Source organism: Archocentrus centrarchus, chromosome 1 (assembly GCF_007364275.1).
Source record: "Archocentrus centrarchus isolate MPI-CPG fArcCen1 chromosome 1, fArcCen1, whole genome shotgun sequence".
Classification (NCBI taxonomy): Eukaryota; Metazoa; Chordata; class Actinopteri; order Cichliformes; family Cichlidae; genus Archocentrus; species Archocentrus centrarchus.
The window spans coordinates 10,129,748-10,142,813 of record NC_044346.1 but is presented as its reverse complement, the minus strand read 5'-3'; the positions used below and the strand labels follow the sequence as shown (position 1 = coordinate 10,142,813).

General features: G+C 41.5%; 1 protein-coding gene across 2 annotated transcripts in view; it reads right to left on the bottom strand.

Annotated features, from left to right (window-relative positions):
- Positions 1–6,469: 6,469 nt before the first annotated feature.
- LOC115782376 (noelin-2-like) overlaps positions 6,470–13,066 on the bottom strand; it is a 37,584-nt gene continuing 30,987 nt past the window's right edge. The window contains exons 6-8 of one of the 2 annotated variants that reach the window (XM_030732560.1): positions 9,337–9,513; positions 9,079–9,228; positions 6,470–7,153 (exon numbers count right to left, since the gene is read on the bottom strand). In XM_030732560.1, the coding sequence (XP_030588420.1) occupies positions 7,016–7,153; positions 9,079–9,228; positions 9,337–9,513 (465 nt within the window). In that variant the 3' untranslated portion in view covers positions 6,470–7,015. Of the gene's footprint in view, positions 7,337–9,054; positions 9,229–9,336; positions 9,514–13,066 lie in introns of both variants that reach the window. The other variant, XM_030732554.1, reaches the window with a different exon arrangement.

Here is a 13,066-nt window from a genome sequence, read left to right as displayed (position 1 = left end):
TTCTGATACTGTAAACAACAAAATAAATAAAGTTATTACAACTACGGTGAGGGAAAACACATTACATAAAAGTTATAAATAGATTTGCATGTCACTGAGTCCCTACAGCCCAGCCAGAATTCTGGCTCCCATAGATCAGCTGTGTGTCCACCATCAGCAAGAAGCTTGGTGAGAAGGTGACAACTGTTGGTGAGATTATTCGGAAATGGAAGAAATATAAAGTGATGCTTAATCGCCCTCGGTCTGGAACTCCATGCAAGAGCTTGCCTCATGGAGTGCAGATGATCATGAGAAAGGTGGTGGATCAGTCCAAAACTAGGAGTCTGTTAATGATCTGAAGGCAGTTGGGACCACAGTCACCAAGAACACCATTGGTAACACACTACACCGCAGTGGATAGAAATCTTGCAGCACCTGCAAGGTGCCCCTGCTCAAGACGGCACATGTACAGGCCTGTCTTAGGTTTGCCAGTGAACATCTAAAGGATTCAGAGGAGGCTTTGAGAAAGTGCTGTGGTGTTAGATGAAACCAAAATCAAGCTCTTTGGCACCAACTCAGCTTACTGTGTTTGGAGGAAGAGAAGAGTATGACCCAAAGAACACCCCACTGTCATGTCGGGCTGTGTGGCTGGAGGGGTTAGACCCAAAATGCAGGAGTCAGCAGAGGGTGAACTTAAAGTGGTTTATTATGATGATGAGACAGACAACAAACCTACGCTGGGACAGAAGCTAGACCAAAACTGGGGAGGACCAGGGAGACACACAGAAAAGGGAGCAATGATGACAACACAACAAAGGGCAGACGAAAACTGAGGGCTTAAATACACAAGAGGTAATTAGGGCAAGAGAAAACAGCAGGGCACAACAGGTGAAGCAAATGAAACTAATAACATAGGGGAAGCAAAACTAAATACAAAACACAGGGAACACAAGACTGGCAAAATAAAACAGGAAGTGACTAACCAAGGTACACGCAGACTAAATACGGGGGACTGGCACACAGACACGGGACAGAGACGAAGACTAGTCACAACACTAGGAATAAAACTCAATAAGAAAACACAGGAGGTCAGGATCAAGACAAAATGACAAAACAGACAAGACCATGGAGCAGGGGAGACAGGGACGAAGGGAACAAGACTATCGAAACAAACTGGGAAATAACAAAACTCAGGGAAAATAAAACTAAACACAAAATGCTGGACAGACGGCCCAGGACCATGACACCCACAGTCAAGCACGAAGGTGGAAACATTATGCTTTGGGACTGTTGTTCTGCTAAGTGTACAGGATGACTTCACCACATTGAGAGGCCAATGGGCAAGAACATGTACTGTAAAATCTTGACAAGAACCTCCTTCCCTCAGCCAGAACACTGAAGATGGGTGGTGGAAACAGTTGTTTACAAGTTTGCGCTTATTGAGTCAGTTCTCACTTATATCATCACATCTTGGTACACCTTTCTTTCTGTTAAAAATAAATCAAAGCTCTCACGGGTCATCAAACAGGCAAACAAAATAACTGGCACCACACAGTCATCACTGTCAGATCTTCACATTCAAGCAGTTAAACGTGAAGTCAGCACTATTATACATGACTCTTCACACCCACTGCAAAGCTCACTTCAACTCCTCCCATCAGGCTGCTGCCACAGGGTCCCTGTAGCCAGGACTGATATCATTAAATACTGTTTTAATCCTGCTATGTGGTATATATAGTGTGTTTTATATTGTTTTATTTGTTTATATTGAGAACCATGTTTAAGACAAATTTCCTTGCTTTGCAATGGACAGCAAAGTTGTTCTGATTCTGATCTATCTAATAGACTCTAATTTGTTCGTGTAAATGGGGAGTCTTCTTCACACACTAAGGTTAATTATGGAGTTCCACGGGGTTCTGTGCTAGGACCAATTTTATTCACATTATACGTGCCTCCCTTAGGCAGTATTATTAGAAAGCATTTTCATTGTTATGCTGAGGATACCCAGCTTTATGTATCCATGAAGCCAGATGACACACATGAATTAGTTAAACTGCAGGAAAGTCTTAAAGACATTAAGGCCTGGATGACCTCTAATTTTTTCCTGCTTCTAAATTCAGATAAAACTGAAGTTCTTGTGCTTGGCCTCACAAATCTTAGAAACGTGGTGTTGAACCAGATACTTAGTCTGGATGGCATACCTTGGCCTCCAGTAACACTGTGAGAAATCATGGAGTCATTTTTGACCAAGATATGTCCTTTAATGCACATATTAAACAAATATGTAGGACCGCTTTTTTTTCTGTGTAATTATTGTAGGGTCTTTACCATACAATATAAAGGCAACTGTTTGTTGTGATTTGGTGCTATATAAATAAAACTGAACTGAACTGAACTGATCCTGAATAGAATGGATGGATGGTGTTTTTTTCTGGATTTTTGGTTGATTTTCGGTTGATTTAAAACGAAACTACCATAAAAATTAGAGACTTCATTTCTTTCTAAGTGAGCAAACTTACAAATTCAGCGGGGGGTCAAATCATTATTTCCCTCACTATATTAAAGGTGATAAAATATATCATAGGCACATCCACATGTATAATCTATGTAAATCTGTTAATGCAGTTAAACCTGTATGAGCCATCATATTTCCTAGAATTCCCACTCAGTGAAAGTCAGACCCAAAACCACAAATTCACACTGTTAACAATCTGATCAGCCTGCTTTATGTTTCTTGTATTAGCTGCAAAGAAACCAGCATGACACAACATTTTTTGATGCTGATCCATTGAATCTAGGCTGCCAACAGCCAACCATTGGCTGTTTTGCATCTTGGAGGGTTTTTGTTTGTTTGTTTGTGTTTTGTCGGTGAAGCTAGCCCCTTATAAGGCAAACTTTAACTTCTGTCAGTCTTCATTGGCTTTGTCCTTTTAGTCTTGCTGGTTACCAGCTGAACATGGAGCAGTTTTGCTAAACCAAATTGTGACCACATTTTGATGCACACGGTTGTTAAGTTATCATTCAAATGATACTTCTTTCCATTACAACCTGAATGCAAACCCTTATTTAGACCTTTATATGATTCTTGTAATTAAAAAGCATTGCCTTGGTGATTATAACCAGCTAATTATAGCTGTTGGAAAGGCAGTGAAGGACTATGGTAGGTTCCCACCTGTTCTCTGGAAAAAGCTCAGTCTGTAAAAGAAGCCAATGATGCAGACTCAACAAGGCCTTTAAACTATCACAGAGAGCTGTCGGCACAGTTTGTAGACTGAATCTTCCACAAATTTTAGATTAGTGTCTGTACACACAAGTTTTAATTTGCTTTAATGTCTCTTCATTTTTGTGCTAAAATAAGTGGATGCTTCTAAGCAGTGACCTGAACTCAGAGCAGTTAGACACAATATAATCACGGTCACCATGGCAACAGAATGGCCATTTGTGATGTTTCCACTGTGTCTTTATTATCCTCCATCGCTTTCTATCGATCCAATATTTTGTTCATCTTGTTATCCATGAGACCGCCACCGCCTGTTACACCTGCCTTTTCTGTACATCTGCTGTGTACAGTATGTGTTTCGTGTATCGTGAGCTCATCTGTGCCGGCGTGATTGTGTGTTTCTGTGAGACTGCTGGTTTCAAGAAGCAGCACTGACTAATTTCTGGCTGTGTAATCTCTTCATTTTCAGCCCATAATAGCCACTTAAATTATAATGAGCGGGTTAACCTTTGCAGCTGTACTTGTCCCAAACTCGTTGAACTCAAATCAGATGTAACACTGCTGGGATCAATGTGATTTCAAGCAGAGCTCCAACCATAGAAAACAAGTTCTCATCAAATTGTTTTTTTATATAGCTCTATATAGGAAAGCAAAAGCCTTCACACTCAGACCAATTTTTTTAATCCTTTTTTTTTTTTTTTGCTCTACATATTTCCTGATTTTTTTCATTGTTGTTATTTATTCTTTATTTTTAAATACTGAGCCCTCTTGTCATCTCAGAGTCCTCACTTCCTGCCTTTGTGTGTTTTCCTACTTTTTGATTACCTTCTGTGCCCCGATTTGGATCACCTGGGTCTTGTTATCCTTCCTCCGCTAGCACGTCCACTATTCCATCTGTTTATTGTTGTCGTTACAAGTGTGTCATCCTATTCCTACTGTCCCCAGCTGCCTGATTTTTTTCAGGTAAAGCTTGGTTTTTGTTTCTGAGTTGGATCTGAATCTGCCTTTGCACTGACTTTTTGTTACACTCCCTAAATATTTTACAGTCTAATGCCAAGTCATATCGACCTGATCTGGACCAGTAAACCACTGGCTTAAAATGAGCAAAATGGGCATCAAGTTTTATTTTGTATAGTGTACTATAAAGGAAAACCAATGTGTCATCTGAGACACCTCAGGATGACAGAAAGATTAGTATTTAAAGGGGTGTCCACACAAGAAGCAAACTGACAGATGGTTGCTACCAACTGACATTTTAAGGTCCAGCTACCTACAGTCATGTGAAAAAGAGAGTTTTCACATGACTCTATGCAGCAATAATCATTTTCTCTATTACTTTATCAGTCTTTCACACTGTTGTGGAGGAACATGCTTCAGTTCATTGAGGCTTGAAGGCAACTGTTTATGCACAGATCTCTTAAGGACCAACCACAGCATCTAAGTCGGGTTGAGGTCTGGATTTTGAATTTACCATTTGCAACACCTTGACTGTTTTCTTTTTTATCCATTCTGTTATATATTTGTTGATGTGCTTGGGGATCATTATCAATGAGTTTATGGTCAACTCAAGAATTGCAAGGTGTTCTGGTCCTGTGGAAACACTGGTCCTGCAAAACAAGCCAAAATCATCACCCCTCCACCACCACGCTTGACAGTACGTATGAGGTGTTTGTGCTGATGGGCTGTGCTTGGTTTTCTCTAAGCGTGTTGCTGTGCATTATGGCCAAACTTTTCCACTTTGGTCTCATCTGTCCAAATCACATTGTTCCAGAAGTTTTGGGGTTTGTCAGATGCAATTTTGCCAACCTAACCCATGCTGTCATGCATTTTTTTTAAGAGAAGAGGCTTTCTCCTGGCCATAATGTTTGCTTTTATATAGATGCTTGAACTAGTGATAATGAATTGTGCATTTTTTTAGTAGCACCAGGCTGTTACTTACCCTTTAACTTACTGTGGATGCAATGAAGGTGTACTTAGTTTTTTTTACAGGACTGTATAGAGCCCTGTAGGTGGCCAGACCTTGGAATGTCAGCTGGTAGTGACCGACTGTCATTTCACTTCCTGTACGGATGCTCCTTTTAATGGTGTAACCTCTGATGTATTTACCACCATGTAAATGAACTTTAGCTTTTATACAGTGGTCACAATCATAACAGAAAAATATACTGCACAGGCATAAACTAGGCTCCTCATATGTTCTTCTGCTTACTTACAAAGACCCCAAGTATCTTTATCACATGTGTAACACCTATCAGAGAAGATTACACAGATTTGCTTTCCAAACCTTCAGCTTGGTGCTTGAGTGCACCCAAATTAAGAAAGATGTCCACTCAACACATAATCACGCTAGTGAGTGCTGAAACATATTGGAAATCATTACTAACATGTCAGTCTCATAATTTCCTTCTAGAGATGCTTATTCAGTTTTTTCTTGTTGAAGGGGTTTAAAATGAGCTCTGCTTTTCAGCTAGCATCTAAATTTTAACTGTGCTCTCTTGACACGCACAGGTAATGGTAGAACAGAAAGGGAAGGGCCATTTGTTTCATTAATGCAGGGGCCTGGTCTTTGTACGTGGAGTTACATAGATTTAGCCAAATGAAATAGCTGACCATTTGCCATCATTCTGAGTTTTTCTGTTTCTTTAAAGCAGCTTTTGGATTGGTTGTCACAACAATATGTGGGAGAAGATCTGTTAAATAATGGACACCAGTCCACCGACCACACTGCAGCATTCTTGAGGGTGGAACTGAAGAATAGCGTTCCAAATACTGTGTGATTGTCATGATCCTTTAGCATCCACTACGCTCCTTATTTTTAATCATTTATAGAGCACTCTTCTTAACCCATGTTAAAAAATACCTCACACAGCATAACAAGCAGATTCTGAAAGGCTAACTAACAGGGAAAAATTTACAATGTTTGGACAGCCACAGATCCCATGTCTACAAGACTGTCATGTGATCGGCTGCAGCTTTGTTCTGGAGGATGTGCATTGAAGAGCATCTGTGGGTATTTGAATATATGGCTTATACCTGCTATCCCATATGAGCGTCTTTGTTTTGCTGTTTTTTTAATTTCTCTAAATTCATGAGGCTGCATCCAACCAGATGCCCAAGCTGAGGGAGGGAGGGAGAGAGAGAGAGGGAGAGAGCATAAAACCCTGTATGTTTTATTTGTGTACACTATGTTGTGCAGAGATCAGGACAAAGAAGTCTTGGCAAAGTTTGACAGTAAACTTTATTGAATGAACAACCATGCTGACTGAACACGTCCACAATCACATCACAAACCCAGAATATCTCAGTCAGGGCCATCGTCATAGCTCAAGGTTTGAAGCGAGGTGAAATTCAGTTCACAAGCTGTGTGTATATATATATATATAAATTTTTTCCCAACAATCCGACCTCGACTTCCAAAGTCACGTCTTGATATACGAGTGGAATGAAAAGTAACAGAATATGGATGAGCTCAAAATGTCTGACTTCCTTCTTTTCTATCAGCATCTCTGCTGTAGAGGCAGTTAATTTCCATCTTTGCTGTGATGAATACTCTTGTCTGTGACCTTTAGACTGGTGTTTGACAACCATGTACTGTGTCTAGTTATTAGCTCAGTGAGTTCTCATCATCTAGAAGTCATTCAAATTCAAACACAGACAGCTCTTTAGCTTGTTGATGTGAATTGCTGTTGTATGTGTGTGTGCATGTGTGTTTTTGTAAGTTGAAGTGTCCTTTAAAATTCCACCTCTTTCATTTTTACTTTATTTGTTTGTTTTGTTTTAATTGATTTAATTTTTTAAAATCATTTACGTGTGAATCTATCCGTCGCTCCGGATAACGTGAAACAATGTGACGTTATAGAGGACCTGGTGACCGTTGTTCCAGGTGTACAGCGCTCTCTCTCTGGGGTTGTAGTCCATCATGCTGATGTGGGAGTACTGGTTGTGGAAGGGGATGTCGGTGTATTCGTACGTGGAGGTGTTGGTGTGGTAAGCAAAGTGGACCTTAGCCCCGGCCAGGTGGGAGTTGGTGACATACAGGGTGCCGCAAATCATGAAGGCCTCCCCAGCACTCCGCTTAGGAAACCCCGTGTCCCAGCTCTGGAGGACTTCAAGCGAATGAGGGTCCAGACGACTCACCTGGAAGCAGAGAGGACGGGGTCGGCTCACACGATCATAAATAAACTGATGTGAATCAGCAACTGCATTGTAGAAATGCTGAAATGTGTTGAAAGCAGCGTGTGTGTTATAGATTGTACACCTGAGAGCATAAAGACTTTTATTTTTCTATTTTTAAAGGGCCTTCCCATTACCACAGACCATTTGTATAAAAGATGGATGCAACCTCTGGGTTTGAAAAGGGAAGCCAAGGAGCCATAAACCTGTCTTCTGTCTGATGGACGTGGATAAGAAAATGACCCTACTTTCCACCTGATTCAGAAAACACTTAACTGATGAGTTTATGGTCTCAATCACTAGTTTCAAGTCTTATTGAAAACAACGCGATGTTCATTAGTACATTATGGTCCTATTTAGAGTAAACTAGATGATGAGCAGCATATGCTTTAGGGCATAGCTACCTTGGGACTGAAATTTGCTACTGCATGGGTGTGCAGTGACCTTTAATTTCACGGTCAAAAACAAAAAAACAAGATACCATCAGCTAAAATGGTAAACTCAAAGTTTCCAAACAGTCCACTCTCATTGGGTAATATTACTGTGACTATTTTCATCCTTTGTATACAGTGTATATGTACTTGTGAGCCTGTGTGTACATTTGTAAACATACAGATGTAAAGTTCTTTAGACTGATTTTATGGTGAAAATCGACTTTTTATCTTGTGTTTATGGTCCAAATACCATTGTTAAAGCTTGGCAAACCTGTTGTTTGATACTAGAGTTTTAGTGTCTAAGCTCATTGGCTAAACTGGGAATTTTACTGTCATGAGGTCACTGAGCAGTCACTTATGACGTATGTGCTGTAATTTAGATTTTTCATACGGCAAAACTGTCACTGCTAGGAACATCAGACGCAGGGAGCAAAGCTTCTTTTGGAAGACAATTTTTTGTTACTGCACAGAATCCCAACTCACAACACTACAGTGCACCAACTACACATGCACCTCTTGCCTGAAATTCAAGTGGACTTCATTGTAGTGTAAGAGGAATGACTACTTGTCCCTGCTTGAAAACAATTCAGTTCTTTTTGGCTGCATTTTCTTTTTAAACCTGCCCAGTCCTTGTTGTCTTCTGTGGTCTTTCAGACCTGTTGGTGTTGCTGATCTAGGCAGTTCATCTTTTTTTTTTTTTTTAAAGAATGCACTAAATTGTTGATTTGGACACTCCTAAAAGTTTTGCTCTCTCTCTGATTGATTTATTTTATTGTTTCCAGCCTAATGACAGCATGTCTTACTTGCATGAAAATCTCTTTGGACATATTAATAGTTCCAAAGCTACAAAATGCAAGTTCAGCACTTTGGATCAAAGCCAGGTCTGTTATCTGCCTAATTTGCAATGAATAAGATGAAAACAGGCCTCGTCTGGCATGGAAATGGATTCTCAGTGAACTGTCCAATTACTTTTGAGCTTCAGAAAACTGGGGCCTATTTTGCTAAACCCCCTAAAACTGAGAGTCTGCGCTTCAATCATATCTTGATCTGTTCATTTAAAATCTGCTGTGGTGTACAGAGGCAAAATTACTAAAAATGCATCACTGTCTAAATAATTATGCACCTGACTGTATCTCACAATTTTAATATACAGCACTCAGCTTATTTTCTCTATTTCTGTGCACTAGTCATAACCCATAAATCAGTTAATTTTGCTGTGCAGCAATGTGTCTCAGTGTGGGAGAGTACCATAATGTTTCCAGCGTTCGGGATGGAAGTGTAGACAGCCCAGAGTCCCGTCTCGTCTGCCATGAGGTCGATGTCAGACGATCCTCCCCAGCTGTAGGGGAAGGTGTTGTTGTATCCTGCTCCGCTTAGGCTACGCTGCAGTAACACACTTCGAGAGCGGAAATGGTACTGAACCTAGAAAGACACATACATGCACACATTCATACATGTACAACACCTCACTCTTGCTGATTCCATCACCAGCATAAATTGTTAATTACTAATCGTATGCCAGTCTCCTACCAGGATGTTGCTCTGGTGCTTGTTGTAATAGAGGGACCCGTTGTAGACCACGTGGCCGGTTCCTGCCCAGGGATGGGGTAACAGATGCTGCACGAAGTTCTGGCCCTTTGTGAAGTCTCCCATGGTCCTGTACTCTAACACACGCCTGCCTTTATAGTAGCCATCCATCGACCACACCTAATGGAGGGAAGGAAAAGGAGTGCAGATGGCTCATCTGTAGCCAAGTCATAAAATTAACTCCTGCTGAGCAATAAATTCTGTTAAATTTACAGAGTGATCCATCATGCCCCCTACCCACCCACCCACCCCCCACCCCGCTGTCCAACAAACTGATTAGATCGTGACACGATGTACTCAGACTGTTGCAGTTGGACACTGCAAACCTTGAGTCGGTCAAATCAAATAAAAGCAGTAGCAACTGTTTGGTATCACCCTCACTTCCAGGTGGGGAATGGTTCAGCAGGCCTGCCAAGCTTTGGATTTGTCAGCATGCTGATGATGTGTGCGTGAGGCCGCAGAGAGAGAGAGACGCTCAGTATACAAAAGGTTATAGGGCTTCCTTCAGCTGCTGTTCCTGAATCACAAATAGCAAAAAGCATATGCAAGCCGATTTTCGGCGAAGGTTGCTCACCGGAAATAACTAAACTGCTTTTTGTCTGCCTCTGTCTGGGGAATGCCTGCTTTTTATTTTATTTTTTTCCCCCTATCATATTCCTATTTCAGGATTGGGAGAATGAGAGAAAATGTTCACTAAAGATAAAAGTCACCCCCCTTGTGTTGATAATATCAATGGTGATAATGGTGACAGCAGAAGAGTTTTTGCTATGTATTTCCACAGTTTCCAACATTCCTAGAGATAATTAGAGGTAATCAATTCTGATTTATCCCAGGTATGGATGTTTGATGTCCACCTTCTCCCACCTCCTCAATCAGGCTGACCTGAATTTAAATAACCGCCTGATGAAAAGTAAAAACCCATTAATCTGAGAGTAATGAGAAGAAGTGCAAATATGGGACAGTGGAAGACAGTGTGTGTGTGTGTGTGTGTGGGGGGGGGGCGTTGATGGAAAAGATCAGTGGAGAAACAAACGACCAGAGAACAAGAGCAGATGAGGGAAGAAAGAAATGGAATGGGTGGAAAATTGAGCGTCGGCAGCGTGGAGGATTAATTACCCAGGGAGGGGACGAGAGGTGAAGCAGATGAAAGAAAAGAGCAGAGAGCGCTGGGAAGAGACGGCATTGTTGGTGAAAAAGATGCTCGTTATTCCCCCCGCTAAGACAGAAAAGTACTGAGGCCAGAAAAGAGGGGAAAGCAGATGAAAAGGAAGCTTTTTGTTAAGGAAAGAAAAAAAAAAGCCCTCTCTCCTGCAGTAGTGTGGCAATTTTTTAAATTACAGTTCATTTGCAGCAGCAATATTTAAAGTTCACATTGAATTAGAGACTTTCAGACAAAGGTAACTGATTGCAGTTATTTTTAGGGCCTTCAATAACAGAGTTTAATTGAGACTCAGCTCGTGGTTTGAAAAGACAATGAAATGGACTGATTGGCCTCTCCCTCTCCTTCCAGTGCGCTCTCTTCTCTCTTCCAAACACTGATGAAGCTTTCTCAGTTTTAATTCCCTTTTAAATAGGTTTCAAAGGAAGATGAGTCCCTTTGTTTACTGGCAGCTGTAATCTTCTAGTGTCTGAATGCACCATTTACTTTAAATAAACAAGCTCCAGACACTGATTATACGACGCACGGTGCGCGCAGAAAGTGAGTCAGGATTTTATTTTCTTCTTCTGCTTTGAGCAGTTACATCTAAGTTTTACAAATTGGGGAGTTATTTTCTTTCCGCTCCCTCCCAGCTGGCCTACTCCCATACTCCCTTATAGGATCAGTTGTATCCTATTACAGTACTCGCATGCTGTGAACTGATCCCTCCCCACTGTGACTACACTGAAGGGAACAAATACCCACAGGTCTCACTCTCTGCAAATATTCATTCGTGACCACATTTGACATTTCAAGTGGGTCTCTTCATACCGGCAGTCACATGTTGGTTTAAATTAGTGGGTTGGACGGCATTTATACAGCATTTTTAGCCTGTAATTGATGCATTGACACACTGTTGGCAGTAAAGGCACTGCCCTCATCATCAGGAGCAATTTAAGGTTCAACATCTCTCTCAAGGATACTTCAACACGAGGATCCAGAGACCAAAAAAAAAAAAAAAAAACACTGCTGTGATCAGTGGATTTATACCAGTTAGTGTAGCTTAGCTGTTTACTGTACAGACAAGAGTGTAATTCTTTTATATTTATATTTTGCTACAGAAATAGGAAATAGGTGTAGTTATTTATTGAGTTTGTAGAATTCAAACCAGCTTGAAAGTCACTATATTCTTCAGCACTGAACTCTCTGAGGCAGCTTTGTTGTAATTTCTTTAAGCAGTCTTCAGGAAAAGTTCTCCAGGCTTCTTGAATAGAATAGAATAGAATAGAATAGAACTTTATTGTCATTATACATACAACGAAATTAATCATTATACAACAAATTATATAATGACATTCCGTCATAATATAACAAAATTGCATTCAAAACAACCATCCAGAGAAGAACAGACAAGACTAACAAAGGGGAGATGGGTGTCCGCAGCCGCTGCCACATTGGCGCCGCCGCTACAATCAGTCCCCGGAAAAGGAAACAAACACACATCATGGGGTAGTTAGGTTAAAAAAAATGTCATCTGGTCCAGGGTCCAAAAAAACCACCTTAGTAAAGCATATTTGCACATTTAAAGCCAGGATAGCAATATGGTAGGGGGGGGTGCAGACGGAGACGAGAGGGTGGGGGCATTGTGGAGCCAGATGCCAGCTCCTAGCCAAAACAGTTCGCTGATAGTGATGGAAGTTCATCAGCAGCCGTGGTACACCAGATCCAGCTCACACCAATCACAGAGAGGGCTGAGGGGAAGAGCGACCACCACACATTGTCCTGGAGAGATATGATTACCAGCCCAAGGCCGGCTAGGGAGCAGAATTCCTGATAATGCAGATGTTGTTTTTTAACAGGCTGACTGTTTTTTGTTTTGTTTTTTCCAACAGCCTTCAGTCTCACTGGGGAACTCAATTCAGTAAATCCAATATTCCAAATTCATTAGTTACCGTCCTCACCGTGCAGAACCGAACCTTATCTCCAGATCTAATCCCTCTCGCCTGCGAGCACGTTCTCAGCTGGACTACCCGTCCGCTTTACGGCTCAGGTCCAACAGGCTTTGAGTCTGAGTCTGTACAGCTCTGCACAGCCCATCCACCTGGGTCTGCAGCCTCAGCAGATGTCGAACTGCTGCTCAGATTTTATTAACTTCCCGGTAAATCAGCCCAAACAGAAGAGATACCGCTACCAAATAGCCAAATATGTAAACATCTTCCACGTCCTCAGCCTCCAGAGCTGAGAGGCACACAGGTCTCCACGAGCTCCAAGAATCGATGACATATCCAACTGGGTCTGTTCCACTCGAACACGCAGGCTCCCCTTTCCCCGATCTCATAGTGGAGAAAATTCGATCAGTGGTGTTTAGGGCCCAGTTTGCCAGATCCATGTTGCTTCTTAATCTTATTCTTATTTGGACAGTGTGTAAGAGACGCTCTTACAGCAAGCAGCAAGCAGGAGAGATGGGGAGGGCAGGGAGGCAGGAGAGAGATAGAATGCGACCGTCCCCGTCAGAGAGCAGGAGGGAAAAGGACA